The 15,511-nt window shown below is 38.3% G+C and overlaps 1 protein-coding gene across 9 annotated transcripts in view; it reads left to right on the top strand.

Annotated features, from left to right (window-relative positions):
- LOC108442230 (vacuolar protein sorting-associated protein 13B) overlaps window positions 1–15,511 on the top strand; it is a 401,016-nt gene that overhangs the window by 48,760 nt on the left and 336,745 nt on the right. For all 9 annotated transcript variants that reach the window (XR_005129589.1, XM_037534077.1, XM_037534078.1 and 6 more), the window contains exons 9-17: window positions 1,378–1,473; window positions 1,713–1,835; window positions 5,359–5,496; window positions 6,417–6,504; window positions 7,810–7,995; window positions 8,280–8,449; window positions 8,584–8,778; window positions 11,168–11,289; window positions 14,711–14,895. Coding sequence is in view for 8 of the 9 variants with exons in the window: in XM_037534077.1 (XP_037389974.1) it covers window positions 1,378–1,473; window positions 1,713–1,835; window positions 5,359–5,496; window positions 6,417–6,504; window positions 7,810–7,995; window positions 8,280–8,449; window positions 8,584–8,778; window positions 11,168–11,289; window positions 14,711–14,895 (1,303 nt within the window). In the remaining variant the exon portion in view is untranslated. The remainder of the gene's footprint in view (window positions 1–1,377; window positions 1,474–1,712; window positions 1,836–5,358; window positions 5,497–6,416; window positions 6,505–7,809; window positions 7,996–8,279; window positions 8,450–8,583; window positions 8,779–11,167; window positions 11,290–14,710; window positions 14,896–15,511) is intronic.

The raw sequence follows: 15,511 nt of genomic DNA, 5'->3' as shown, positions 1-15,511 counted from the left end.
TTTAAACTTGAGTAATACTTAGCCTCAAAATTTTTATCAGTGACCCTGACTCTGCAGAGCAATATTAGTAATAGTCTATTACAAAGCGGCTCCACAGCAGAACTAGGTTTTTAGGGAAAAAATTGCTGTAAAATAAAACTCTGCTGATCGTTCTAACGCAATTTTAACAATAAATGGTCTTACATGCTGGAGTTAACGTGAAACTGCTATCAGGGCTAAAACTAGGATCAGGATTTTTGTGAGGTCCATTTTGCAGAAATGTTACTTACATCTGATTGTGATTAAAATAACTACCACATATGAGTATTATAGCAACAATAATTTCTCCTTTTGTTTTTTTTATTCAATTACTGCTCCTATTTTACCCAACTATAACTGTTATGCACCTATTTCTTTCATTTTTTCCTTCTTTATGCCTCTGTTTTTCAATAAACTGCAATTAATGTTTACTTATTTGCTTCAATTTCCCTGTTTAAGTTTAATTAATCATTTAACTATTTAATTGGTATATGCCATAAATTTATGTTAAATATTAAATACCATGTTCACAGCCCAATTTATTTATTTATTACCGTATTTATGTAACTGTTGTATAAAAGCAATAGAACACTCAAGGTCCTATGTCATCACAGCCATGATGTTATTTCGTGATAACACACTCCCTCTTGTGTTCTATTGCTTAAATATGCACTACAGTAGAACATTTCGATAAGATAGCACAACTCGTCAGAGTACCGCCACAAGCCCGCCTTAGTTTCATGTAGCTTAGTGACATCAAATTGATGCGCAGTAGCTTTAGCTCACATGTAGCAATATTAGTATTATAGCTCTTTAATAACCTTAAAATTCAGAGGATCCAGTGGTATTCGGGAGAAGAATGTACACAGGACAAAATGTATTGGGTTCTGAAATTTTTTTTATTGAACACAGGGTGCGATTGAGAGGCTTTTTCAAAAACCCTCAGAAATGGAGGCTAGACCCCAGAGTTTCTAATAAGGGCATAATATGGACTACAAAATGACACATGGCTACAACATCTTAAACTCTCTCTGTTTTTGGAATATCCAGGACTGTGGTATAATGCTATAGAAACCATTCCCGATATCACACAGTTTTAGCATGAAATCTAACTGTTCAATTCACAGCCCGTACCATCTCGTGATTCCGTATTAGGAAAAAAAATATTAACATGCACATCTTGACATCCCTAGTTAGATCAGTAGAGCTCTCTGTTAGATTTTGCATGTTTTAGCCGTTTTAGTGGCCTGTGTCTTTGTCAAACTTCAGATTCGCGCACTCATATCTCTCTCTCTCTCTCTCTCTCTCTCTCTCTCTCTCTCTCTCTCTCTCTCTCTCTCTCTCTCTCTCTCTCTCTAGTTGACTGAAGGTAGTTCTGATAGCAGTTACTACAGCCCTCAGAAAGTGAAGTCACAAGAGGTGCTGTGTGTGGAACAAGAAGGTATCACTGTAGAGGTAAAAAGACATCCTTTCTGTCTATTCCTTGTTTTCTCATTCTTCTTGTCCTGATTGCTGTCTGCTTCATACTCCTATGATGTTTCACATTCCTTCTTTTAATGTGAATCAGTTTTTGCAGAGTCTGCGAGATTGTTAGAGCAACTGACAATTATAAATGGGAGCAGAACTATGGAGATATAGAAATATCTGTATATAGAATTATTTATAGGTTATTCTCTCTTTTCTCTCTCTTTTAGGCTCTGATGATGGGAGAGCTGTTTTTTGACTGTCAGATTGGGGTAGTAGGCTGCAGGGCTTTGTGTCTCAAAGGCATTATGGGAGTGCGGGACTTTGAGGACAACATGGGCCGAAAGGAGGAGGTAACACACAAACATTTAGCATATTCACTCACACACAAAGTCCTTTCATGTACAAAAAAAAATCACATCCATACATTGCAGTTACAGCACTTGCAATCATCCTCATCATCCCTTTGTGCAAAATATGGTATATATGCACGAGTTTTGTAGTTTACCATTAGCATTCAGATTAATCTTTGGTCTATGCTGCTTTTTCTGTGGTGTTAAATGGTGTTAAATTGCAAAAACCAAGTTTCAAAACCTATATCTTACATTTCCCTTTGAATATCACATTTGTCATTTGAATTGTGAGGTTGTTAGTCAGAATAGCAGTAATCCTTGATAGATGAAATAGAATGAGCATGTCAGCAAGCTTTGTCAAATGTTTAAATGACTTTGGCAGTAGTAAGCTATAGCTTGTTCATTTGACTAGAGTTCAGCGATGGACAGTAACGAAATAAATGTAATCTAATGTAATAAAATAAAATCTAATACTTAAGATTTTTTTTTTCTTACTTTTTACTCCACTACATTATCTAAAATCTGTTGTTTCTTTTGGCTTATGTGTGCATAAAAATGTAACATGTCAAAATGAAAAAAGTGCAAAGCAAGCACACCAATCAGGGTATCATGTTCCTTTTTTCTGAATTTATACAAACACAATTTCATTTTATAGTAAATTAATTTTGGCTAGTTCATGTTTATGAACAGAGACCTACAGATGCGATATAGTAAAGGAAAACTAATTTGTGAACCTGTTTAAAGTTTTTATTAAATTTAAACTTGTAACTAAGTTGCAGATAAATCTTAAACCAAAGCTTTGCTTGTTTACAAATGGCTATTTCATAGCTACTTGGTTCTACCTAATGGAAATTGTTTGCCCTCTGTGTTTTGTGCTTTTGATAATTTTAATAGACATCAGTGTCTGACTAATTAATGACATTCTATTAAAATTTTGGTGTTACAAGAGTATTCTCACCTAAAATGAGTTGATAAAGCAAGAGTTTTGTTAAAAAAATGAGAACCTTGCATATCCCTATTTTAACTCAAGTACATATTTTGTGTACTTCGTCCACAACTGCTACGCACTAAATGACCTGCTCCTACATTCTTCATTTCAAAATGGGAAATCATGGGAATTAATACAGAGTTTGTCCCGGCTGCTCAAGAGTGTAATGTTTTGTTTGTAATGATGTTTGTAATGATGTTGTAATGTGTGTATGCATTTGAGCTCCTGTGACAGCAAGGAGTAATTGGAAGATGTCTACAAAACTTTAGACATTTAGTGTGTGGTGTAACGTAGTTAGGTAGTATAGTTAGTTGTGTCAGTTAGTGTTATGCTCATAGCATTTATGTAGAAATGTTCATTTTTCAGCTACCTAAAGGGTAGTTCCACAGATTTGGTTATGAAATGGTTAATTGTAGAGAAACATAGCGGCTCAGATTTCTTTACAGTGGTGGTGATGTAGTGGTCATGTTGTCCGCAAGTGTAGCCATTTTATGTACTAACCAAAAACACAAGTTAACCTTTTATATGTCTTAAGATTTTTATAAGTACTGTTGAAATTGGTAAATTGTAACAAAATGAGCTTTCCTGTTAATGAGTACTGTTTTGCCATACAACACCCTTCGTGTATGGAAGTCAAATCCTGCCAAAAAGGAAATGAAAATGAAAACAATAAAATGTAAATACAAACCTCTTTTTGCCATTTCTTTTTCCAAACATCTGTGCAAATATCCTGCCAAAATCGAAAATGAAATGAAATGCCTTCATTTGCAATTTCATTTTTAACATGAGCACGAGCCGTTTGTGACAAAAATAAAAATAAATTGAAAACGCCGATTTGTCATTCTGGTTTTTCAGGGCCAAAACTAAAATGAAAACGCTAACAGACAAAAAAAAAAGGCAAACTTAACTTTGGCTTTGGCTTTTCTTCATGAAAACTAAAATCAAAATGCAAAGTTTACTTTCTTATTTCTTTTTCATAGCGATCGGCTGCAGATCTGACAAAATTAAAATGAAAATGCAAAATGAATAAATAAACAGCAAAGTGACTGTTCTTGATTCCGTTTTCTTCATGGATGTGCTTTAACTGTCAGAATGAAAAGTAAAATGAAAACTAACATCAGCACCACCTGCTGGAGATTCGTTTTCCATTTTTCGATTTATTTTTCCTGTTTTCAATTTCTTTTTCTATCTGACCAACATGCAAATATATGTTAGTTAGTACTAGGCGGGGCTACAGGGTACGTTTTAGGACATTCTCAGCCGCCTGCGTCAGAATCGCCATCATTCCTCAAGATAAAAGACTTCGAGTCTCCAGAAAAAAAACACTGTCATGACTCCGATCTGGTGAAACTGAACATCAGACCAAACGCTGTCAGACCAAACGCTGTCAGACCAAACGGCCTCAGAGAAACGGTATCAGTCCAAACGCAAGCCTGGTCGAGCACAGACGTCTAAGTTGTATGACTTAGAAAACTATGGTGCATCTCGATATAAATGCCAGTGTAACATTTTCGTTTTTTTCTGAGGCCGTTTGGTCTGATACCTTCTCTCTGGGGCCGTTTGGTCACCAGATCTGAGACGTGACTTGTTTTTACTCGGACGGTCGGGGCTATCCTAAAATGTACCCCGTAGCCCCACCTAGTGCTAATTGACAAATATTTGCATGTTGGTCAAATAGAAAAAGAAATCAAACACTGGAAACAGAAATCGAAAAAGTGGAAAATGAAAAGTGAATCTCCAGCAGGTGGCGCTAATTTTCGTTTTCATTTTCCTTTTCATTCTGACAGTTAAAGGTCGTTCATGAAGAAAACGGAATCACGAACAGTCACTTTGCTGTTGATTTATTCATTTTGCATTTTCATTTTAATTTTGTCAGATTTGCTGCTGATCGCTATGAAAAAGAAATAAAGTAAAATTTTTTTATTTGTTTTGACACGTATTCTGCATTTCATGAAGAAAAGCCAAAGTTAAGTCTGTGTTTTCTTTTGTCTGTTAGCATTTTCATTTGAGATTTGGCCGTGAAAAACCAGAATAATGACTAAAATGAAATGACAAATTGGCATTTTCAGTTTATTTTTATTTTTGTCACAAACGGCTTGTGTTCATGTGAAAAATGAAATTGCAAATGAAGGCATTTCATTTATTAATTTTGGCAGGATATTTGCGCAGATGTTTGGAAAAAGAAATGACAAAAAGAGGTTTGCATTTACGCTATTGTTTTCATTTCCTTTTTGGCAGGATTTGCCTCCCATATTCGTGTAGCTCTCCAAGCAGAATGGATTTAAAAGAATACATTCTAGGTCAACAGTTTATCACAAAACTGAACTACATACTATGTATATAGTTGTAAAACAGTCACATGCATTAAACAGTATATTCGTAACCATTTCATTCAATAACTTTTTTTGTAAGGCAGCTTTTCAAACATCTGGTTCCTGTGATTACTACTTTGAACAATTATGTTTGTGCATTTCACATTAAACCTCTCAGAATGACTTAGTTCACATATTAATGATTTATTGTGCTTTACTGCAGGATGCTGTATTTTTCAACTGTGGAGAAAGTCTGCGCTCTAAAGGAATGACCTACCTAACCAACTCGCTCTTTGACTACCGCAGTCCAGAAAACAATGGAGTTCATGCTGAATTCATACTTGATGGCAACCTTCACAAGGTATCAATGCATACCCAATCATCATCTTCATTGTCAACATTGTTCCCTGGTGCTTGTTACCATCATGATCCATCTGGTTAACATGGTCTGGAACATTTTGCAGTTACTGGTAGGTATGATTAGATACATCAATGGTTAAATTAACTACCCGTGAATATTAAATACAGGGCTGAAAACAGGAATCAGTGTCAAAATTTGACCTTGAAGACCTCTGGTTAAAAATGTGGAATTGCAGAATATGACTGCTGAGTAGGACAGTCCATTTGCTTGCTGGCTACTTCACTGATTAACAGTTTAGCTGATTGGTAAGGTTGAAAAACCTCTCAGTGGTGTTTAAGAAGCTTAAGGTTCTCATCCACTATTTCAGCATTTTTTCATTCAAAACACGGTTTGTTACCAACCTACCTTTGCTGCTAATCTTCAGGCTTTGTATTAGACTAGCAGACCCCTGAAATGGTATTTTACCACTATGCACAAATTCACATTTGCCTTGAACATCCTCAGCATGACCGGTCAACAGATTCATTGCTGAATAATGTATAAAATAGATTTCTGCAACATTTTTCTCCTGTGAAAACTGTAGAATTGACTGTAAAACCAAAAGTGTCACAGCAGCATTGCTCTTGCTCAGTAGTTTTTTACTGCTTCTCTTGACTGGTCTGGGACTGGAATCATGTAGTCACGAAAACAGAAAACTCAAAATGAAAACAGAACTGTCATACTGCCAGAATCAAGACTTTATTTTCTTTTCTGGTATGTGTTTTTTTTTTTAATCTGCATTATTCACCTGAAGAGTCCTTCCTTCAGCCTTCATCCCTGACCCCTTGCCCCACTGTTTGTCCCATCTTTGTGGGACTTTTTGCTATGTTTGGCTATATCACATAGCTTTAACCTGCTGACTTTGCTCTTGTGTGTGGCAGGAGACCTACACTGAAGCAGCAGGCATGCATCGTTTTGGGGCTTTCTACATGGATTATCTCTACATGATGGAGAAAGCTAGCGGAAAAGGTACTGTCCCACTCTCTTATGCTGTTTGCTTGTCCTTCAACAAATCCCTCCCCTTCCTGTTTTTCCTGTTTGTTGTCTCTTATGTACTTCTTTATTACTACTGTGTAATTGTTTAGCAGAAGTCACTTTTTGTGTGTGTGACAGCAAGTAGCATTCTGAAACATTTGTTTCATACTACCTACCAGCAGGACATGTTTATCAGTTTCACAGGCACGGACACTGAAAGAGCTGCCCTGAGCCGTTTAATCGCCCTGTCTTCTCTCTATGTTAACGGTTTGTCTGTATTATCAAAATAAAAAATTTCATATTATTAGATATAGCCTAGAAGGGCCCTGGTACTCTACAATGAGCTATTCATTTGCTTAGTGCTGATCTTTTCAAGATGTTATATAAGAGAGAATATTTTCGGTACGCTGTTAGAGTGTAGTATGAATATTGAATCTTTTACTTTTGTTACCCCCCTGAACCTTCTATTGCCTTATTCTCAGTAGGCAGCCTCCATTTTCAGATGATTATCTGCATTTAAAGCAAACATAGATAGTGTCAGTCTTAGCTGTCAGGGTAATTTCTGAGGTGCATATAAGTGTCTCTTGCCTCTTCTAGTCCAGCTGAAATTGCGTGTTCCTGTAGGAATGTGATGTCAGGCAGTATTGTGCTTGACCCACTGTCAACTCCTCTCTGCAACCGGCGTCAACTTTGTACAAATGAAACCCAAAACGGGGTCGTGCTCTACACTGACTTCACTTCCCAATAATGCCAGGGGCGAGAGGCGAGAAGTGAATGAAGAGGCCTCTAATTCTCTAAATCTCAGCTAATTTCCCTCTGCCTACTCCTCTGAGGCTGGACAAGTGGCCAGATGTTTGATATTAGCTCTAATCTGGCCCGGCGGAATGAGAAAAGGAAGTACCGTTGCCCACTGAACGTTTAATCTTCAGAAATCAAGTGGGAATTTGATCTCTCCAACTCCACATTCTGAAAAACCCAGTTCACATCTCACTCTCTGATCCATCTCTCGCTCTGTCTCTCCTCCTTCTTGCTCTCTCTGCTCCTCACTTACTTTCCGCTTATCTGATTTTATTAGAGAGTGCTGCAGGTGGACAGTGAACAGTGAAAGAGAGTCAGAGAATGAGAGATAGTATGAGCATTTGGTATCTTCATCACTAGTGTGCGTAGTTCATTGCTGCTCCTACAGGTGTCTCTGCAGGCAATAGTGTCAGTCAGTAGTAGTAATCTAATGCTGCGCTGGTCTGATCAAGGAAACTTTGTGTGTGTGTGTGTGTGTGTTGGGGGGGGTGGCGGATATAGGGCTACAAGACTTCTCAGCAGTGGGTAAAGTGGACCCAGCTCCACTGGTTCAGGAGACATCAGTGAAACGGTTGGTGATTGGCCCTCTGGACCTGCAGCTTCACAGCAGTGCAGTCCATCGCATCCTCAAGATGATCGCATGTGCCATGGACCATGAGTATGAACCGTACTGCAAACATAAGCCATGTGAGCATTACACTGCAGACCCAAACTAGGAAAACTTTACACTAGAAAGTTTACCCAGGTTAAGTTTACACTCGAAAGATTAGCTGGATTAACTTTACACTGGAAATGTTGGTTAGATAAGCTTTACGTGGCAAGTCTAAGCCAAATGAGTGCTACACTTTGACCTATTGTTCTTGTCTGGATTTCCAAAAGTGACTTCTCTAATTGCTTGTGAAACAATTTAGTGCCATATTATTTACTTCTGAAAATTCTATCTCCTCTGTCTCTGTCTCCCGGATGAACAGCTGTGGTGGAGGAGAGCAGGGTGGTTCCTGGTGAGGAGGAGGTGGCAGTGTTAGAGGAGTTTATCCCAACGCGTCTGACGTGTCTAACGCTGCTGAAGGCTTCTATCACTGTTGCCATGGCAGAGTTCAACTTATTGCACATGCTAGTTCCAGCCATTTTGGGCCAAAAGGTACCGCGCACACACATATATACACACAGACACTTTTGCCTGCTCTATTGGGTCAGAAGTTCCTACATTCACGTTTTTCTTTTTTTTTTTTTTTTTTTTTTTTTTTTTTTTTTGTTTGTTTGTTTTTGTACCAGTGTTCGACTCTTCAGATGTCTGCTCCACAGTACCAGCCAGTGAGACCGCTGCCCGCATTTCGTCTGCAAGTAGAGCGGGTGAATCTAGAACATTCCGTGCCAATGTACGGCCTTGAGCTCATTCGCACTGTTAGCAGCCTCAGCCAGCCTTCAGACAACCTTCTTCACCACTGCTACACACACTGCTACCTGAAGGTACACACACACACACACACACACACGCACAGTCTTTTTCAGGATTCCAGTGACTATTTGTTACTCTAGAGTAGGGGTCCTCAATTAAAATTCAAAAAGGTCCAGTTAAAGAAAATTTCCTCAAGCAAAGGTCCAGAACATCATAATTATGATTCAGTTGCATAAAATGTATATTGAAGTAGCCTAGTAGTTATATCAATAGCAAGTCAGTCAACTGAATGTCAAAACAAATAAAGTACAGTTTACTAATATTTCTCAGAACATATAACATATATTGGTTTCGAACTGCTCGTTGAAAAACTGAACAGGTATGATCCTGTTCATTGTTGGTTAAAAGCTCTGTTTTCGTCGTCCCCTTTTCCCTTTTCAGAGCATGCCAGTTGGCTTTCCTCTTATTGGTTTTCTTCTCAGACAACTGTTTTTCACGTCATATCTCCCCCGTGTGTGTGTCACTCACCCGAGACGCTGCGCTCATGATAATACACAGATCTGATTGGATGAGTAGCATCTCATGTGATTTTTATAACTCCACCAAAATGAAATAATTCTCAATAATTTATGGGTTTTAGGACCGTGGTCCGGGTCTGGACCCAGACGTTGCCCTATCCAGACCCGGACCACGGTCCACCTAATAGTGACCTCTGCCCTAGAGAGTTCAACGTTAACTGTCATCCCAACATGCCCAGGCAGGGAAGAGACCCTGAAGTTCGCTGTCCTGAACCAAAATGCTACTGTTCTGACCAGATCTTTGTATTTTAAAGTATTATTCAAATAAAATAAGCACACATTAGCTCTTATGTTTAATTAATGTTATTTATTCTTACAATATTAGCTAATATATTTAGTTATGGTTATTTTTTCTTACAATAAGTGTGTATTCTCACAGTATTCTATTACTTAATTTTTCTTTTTACATACATAATTTAGCAAATATTATAGTTAATTTTATTTTAAAGTGCTTAACTTTAAAAAAAATAAAAATAAAAAAAAAGCCAGAATTCGAGATTGGAAAACAAAAACATCAGTTTAGAATTGGCTGCCATAGATGCTGGAGGCAGATGATCCGCTGTGGCAACCCCTAAAGGGAGCAGCCGAAAGGAGAAGATGCTTAACAATCTTATCAACAAATCTTAACAATATCTTAATGCAGTACTGGCTCCCAAGTTGCAGTCCACTTTTAATTTAAATGTCTATTTCATGCAGATAGTCGATGAAAGGTCTTTCTTTTTTAACCATGTGACATACTGTTGTTACTAACTTGATCAGCTTGGATTCACTGTGCATCTGTCATATGCACGTCATATGCACATATCCTCGAGTGTCTGTTGTCTAAAAGTTGTAGTTCTGACAAAAATAAAACCCCTTTTATCAGCCTTGTTAGGACATTGCCTACAAACTTTATCGAATGTCTCAAACACAGAGGAGTCAAAATCAACCTATGAAAACTGTGTTTTCCATGAAAGAATGAAGCTATGGCCTCGCTTTGCTTTGTAATCACGCTTCACTGACATTTTCACTTGTCGACAAATAATACCACTGGTTTGTTTTGACGAGAGACACAAATGAAGATAGAACATTCTCAACCGGACAAGTGAATTTTTGTGTTGCTTTTAGTTATTGCTTATGCTTTTTTTTTTGTTAATGCTAATGCTATTTGTCTTATTCTTAATTTTTTAGAAAATAATGTGCTAATTCTTCTTTCTAAAAATATTCTCAGTCTATCCAAGACCATGTTTCTCAAAATGTGGTACTTGTACCCCCAGGAATATGCCCAGTGACATTGGGAGTAACTTTCAATCTTCATTCAGTAGCATTTGCTGGCCATGCAATTACACATGTACTTCTTGACAGGGAGATCTGGTATTTTTAGCCATAACTAAAAGTGAGTGTTTAGAATTAGGTGTGTGTGTGTGGAGATGAGGTGTGTGTGAATTTTTTTGTTTTCTTCAATAAAACAGTTATGATATGTCCCACTCACCTAGACATATGTGTGCTGTGCATATCTGGAGGTGACAGCATGGTTAACAGTGGTGTATTTCTCAATACACACATTCACACCCACCCACCCAATGCATAGGATTAGGGATATTCACACAGTATACATGAATCTACATACATGTGCACTCACTCCGCTATTCCACCGACCTCAATGCATCTCTTAGTACTTTTCGGAGCTCTACTTGGAAGAAGAATTTTTAACACATCAGGGTTATGAGACCCCCAGGACCAGGGGTGAGTATTGCAGTGTGTAGATGAAGTGTGACGGAAGTGTGCTGCTGTGGGGTGGAATAGCAGCACTCATGCAGGTGTTATTCCATACTTAAAAAGCAGCTTTTAGAATTATATTCAGTAATTCTCTCTTTCTCTGTGTGCCTCTCTCTCGCTCTAGGTGTTTGAATTACAAGCAGGACTGACCTTACTGGATAATGAGGGGACACCTCCACTCTTACACATAATTCCAGCCTTTAGTACTGCTCTCTATGGGAAGATACTGCAGTTGCCCATGTACTGGTAAGGAACACATCATGAATGCCTGTAGCCATATGCTCACATTGGCTCTTGCTCATCAAAGTTGTATAGAATCTGCACTAGTTTTGACCGTCCTGAATGAAGTAGTACTCTGCATCTGATTCGGGAAACTCGTATGACAATGAAACAAGCAGTTATTTGGCTGCAGTTGGTTAATCAGCTTCAGTGCGTGGAGACAAGCGCCTGCCCACAAGTACTATATTTCCATATCATTTGCAATAGACACACCCTGATTTGCTCTCATATAGTTTACAAGAAGCACATTCTACTGTATGCAAATGCTACGTCAATAAAAGAAAGGTATTCAGCAGGAGTGAGCCTGTGGTTGTCCTTATAGGCATGGTTTGGGGCTGAGCAGGAGGAAATTACCACGAAGGAAAAAGAATGTGAACAAAATGTTACTTTTTTTCAGATGGTAGAGTGATGTATTTGTGTAGCATGATTACTTACATAAAACACTGACTGCTTGAGCTAGGTTATTGTGGTAAATCAGCCATTTTTCAGGCTATTCACCTATTATACTCCAACTGACAAGCACTTCCACCAGATGTGAGTTTGATCGTACATATATGCTAAAGATGAAATTGATAAATAACAAATCTGTCTGTGAAATTTGCATGCGCTAATTTTGCGTTCAGATTTGATGGTATGCAACTTGATGAATAAGGGCCAGTGTGCCTGCTGCTAAGGGCCAGGCAGCTGTTAGCAGGAATATAAGAGTGTGTTATGATTATGATTACAAGTGTGAGAAACTCGATGTTTGAAAAATGAAATATGGTTTTCCCATACACACGTACCCTCACTTTTATTGTACATCTGCAAAAGTGGCATATAAAGTTCTTGGCTGTGAGTTGATTTAGCTCCATTAGTTTGACTCTAAACATGTCAAAACTGCATATGGTTTTAACTGACCTGCTGTAGGAAGCTTCAGAGCACTCCTGAATTGTATGGGAGCACAGGCACCACCTGACCCCACCCCACCTCAAATTTAATAGCTGAAAATATGGTCCGACCCTGTTCTTCTGGATCTCACATTCTATTCAACACAGACATAAGGTTAGCAGAATATACATCTTTACCTTACCACTCTTCCATGCTCTGAGTTTCTCGTTTAACTCTGAGCACTGAGGTGTGTTCTATATATAAGCCTGGATCATCTCTTATGAACCGCTTTGTTCAGTTAGTGCTTTTTTGAAGTTATTTTTCCTGTGTATGTGGCAGCTCTGGGCAGGCTGTAATAATGGCATGTGTCTGTAATGTTTTGATGATAGGGAAAGAGACATAGTTTGTTTTACTTTTGTACATGTGAATAGCCCATTTCTGATGCTTACTCTGCTCGTTCACCCCTGGTTGACCCCATAGGCAGGCTTCGGTCAGACAGCTTTCACTAAATCTGACAGCTCACTGTCTGGGGAGTGAGGAGGGAAGGAGGAAGGAAGAGTTCATGAAAGTGTCTGTACTCTGAACAGGATGCACTTAGTTTATACCCTGATCTAAAGATAGCACAGTGAGACATGCAATGTAATAAAAGATACATGATTTACATATACAGTCTTGAAAAGATTGTTCTCTCTGTACTGAAAAAAGAAGAATACCCACTCATCCACATTGACACACTGTTCAGGTTTTAACATGATGAAATTGCACAGGCTCTTACACAGATTTCATAGCTTTAGCATATTAGTGATGCTGTTTTGTCACAAGATCACAGGCAGGCTTTATCCTATAGTACCTTATATTTTACCTGCAGAAGTACTGGAAAACTGGCAAACCTCAAGATCTTTACCATAAAGTAAAACCAAAAGTGGACTGGGGCCATTTTGATTTCACAATGCACAAATTAGTTGGACCACAAAACTAACTAGAGACTAAGGCCCAATCCTGTTTTTTATTTTTACCCCTACCCCTTGTTTTTGAGTGTCAGCTTGCCCCTTGGAGCCAAGAAGAGGTAGTGATTGAAATCCTCCCTATTGAAATGGGACAACCCTCAAATAAAAAAGAACATTACTTCATTATCAGGTTACTAGCAGTGCAGCTCTACCAGTCTGCAGAATATAACTGCTACACCATTTAAGATGGAATGAAAAATTTAGCTGTCTCATCAGCATATTGCCAGCGTTTTTATTATGCTTGTTGTGACAAAAAGGACCAAAATACATAAACCATGTTAAACTAAGATAACACAATGGTTATAATAATTTTAGAATATAGAGAAAATACTCACATTTGTTGGTTTCTTTGGTCGTTTTTCATTTACAGAGTGTAGGTGTGCTATAAATGAAAAGCACAAAAATGTGCATAGTGTGGGCTCATCATTACTGGGATTTGGAACCCCACATGAATTGCAACATGGGGATCAGAAAAGTAGTTTATTTCAGTGTGTCTGAGTAACCGGTAAAGAGCAAGAAACTTTTTTTTTTTTATTGATATTGATTTACAGCCCATTGGATATGTGACAGTATTATTACTATAACTGCTGATGTGCTTTTTCACCTAGTTGTTCATCTCCTAGTTTTGCATTGCTATATGTAAGCTTTGGCTTCCTGACATTGGTCTCCCCTACTTGTCAGAACAAATTTACACCCATGTCTGGTTTAAACATACTTGCCTCTGAAAAACACATAGACACTGATGTGGGTCCAGTGGCTGTGGCAGAATATTGAGTGGGCAGTGTGGACAGAGTGAGTTTGAATGCGATGGAGAAAAATGTGTAAGATCAGTGATGTCAAAAGCACCTCCGCTGTTAGGTTCTTCTGTATTTTGGCTCAGGGGAAAAAAAAAAAAAAATCTTCCTTACCCCACCTCTCACTTCTGCCCATCTCAAGAGATTAGCCTCTGTTGACTGTATGTGAATGGCTAACTGTGCTGGCAGTGGAAGATGAGTATATTTCCCACTGGGACTGACAAGGGTAAGCAGCAACCTTTCTGTCAGTGCCTCACCTCCCCATCCATCTCATTCTCTGTTAGTATTAGTGCTGCTGTAGAGGGAATGTTAAACGGGCATTATTACTCTTGGGCCCAGATTTCTGGAACGTTCTCACTGTGCTATAAATCATACAGCAGCTATATTGATGATGGGGCTCTGTCACGTGCATACCACCTCCTGGGGGAAGAAATATAAATAAATAAACCTTTCTAGGACTTCCAATCAGCAAAACTGTTTACATTCAGTTATCTGCTGCAGTTAACATTTTCATTCTAGCAATGATTTGATAAATGATCAGATGAAGCTGTGTTTTTTAGTTTACTCACCTACAGTCACGCAGTGTGGCATGAACAAGCTAAAAGACAAAAAGATACTTTAAGGTACAGAAAGATACTGTTCCTCCTGAGAATACCATTATCATTCATTATTAATCAGATGTGCTTACATATCTCCTGTCTTTCTTTTTTATTCTTTCAGGTCAAAGCGGTCCTCAGTATCCATAACAGAGTGTATGTTTGAGTTACCCCACTTCACGGTGCAAGCTACACATCCTCAGATGTTGCTTCTGAACTATGTGTGGCAGAGCTGGACCCATAGCACGGGGAGTGGTGCTGGTCCCACCACCAGTGACACACTCATCAGTGAGGTCTACAGATCGCCAGGTAGCGACCCACTTAACATATATATTGTCTAATCTCTTAGTTTCACTTTTCACTCTCTTTGCCTTTAAATCTGTTCTGTTTATTTATTTTTCAGTATTTTGTATTTCTGCTATTATGCATTTCATTAAGATCCCATCACAGATTGACAGACTAGAATGTTTATGTGCTTGTGTTTTGTGATGGACATGTCCTTGAAAAAGCCTTCAAAACATACTTAGTATTAACAATAAAGTTTCATATTTAATTTTTTCACTCAACTGATCAAGCCCGTAAATTGAGATCGTCTTTCCTACTTTTTGTGTGCTATGTGACAGAATAGAGTCGTTACTCTAAAGGAAACTAGAAAGAAAAAAAAAAAAAAAAACATCTGTGCTTGCAGATATTTTGTTTGGTTTGCAACGTTTGTCTAGGCTCTTGATATTGTAACAATCAAAACGCTCATATAAGCTGTTACTGCCTGGTCTCATTGTGTTAGTTTATAGTCCTAGGTTTTGACACACAATTTTAATCCTCCACCTGTCTTTCCACAGTAAGAAAACTTAAGCCCCTGGGTAGTCGAGTGCTTTCATTTGTGATGGCAAAAGCTCATTTTGCCTTATGTTTTGCAGCTGTTGTA

The sequence above is a fragment of the Pygocentrus nattereri genome, chromosome 24 (genome assembly GCF_015220715.1).
Source record: "Pygocentrus nattereri isolate fPygNat1 chromosome 24, fPygNat1.pri, whole genome shotgun sequence".
In the NCBI taxonomy this organism is placed as follows: Eukaryota; Metazoa; Chordata; class Actinopteri; order Characiformes; family Serrasalmidae; genus Pygocentrus; species Pygocentrus nattereri.
Note: the sequence above shows the minus strand (reverse complement) of the source record. Positions and strands in the feature narration are given on the sequence as shown.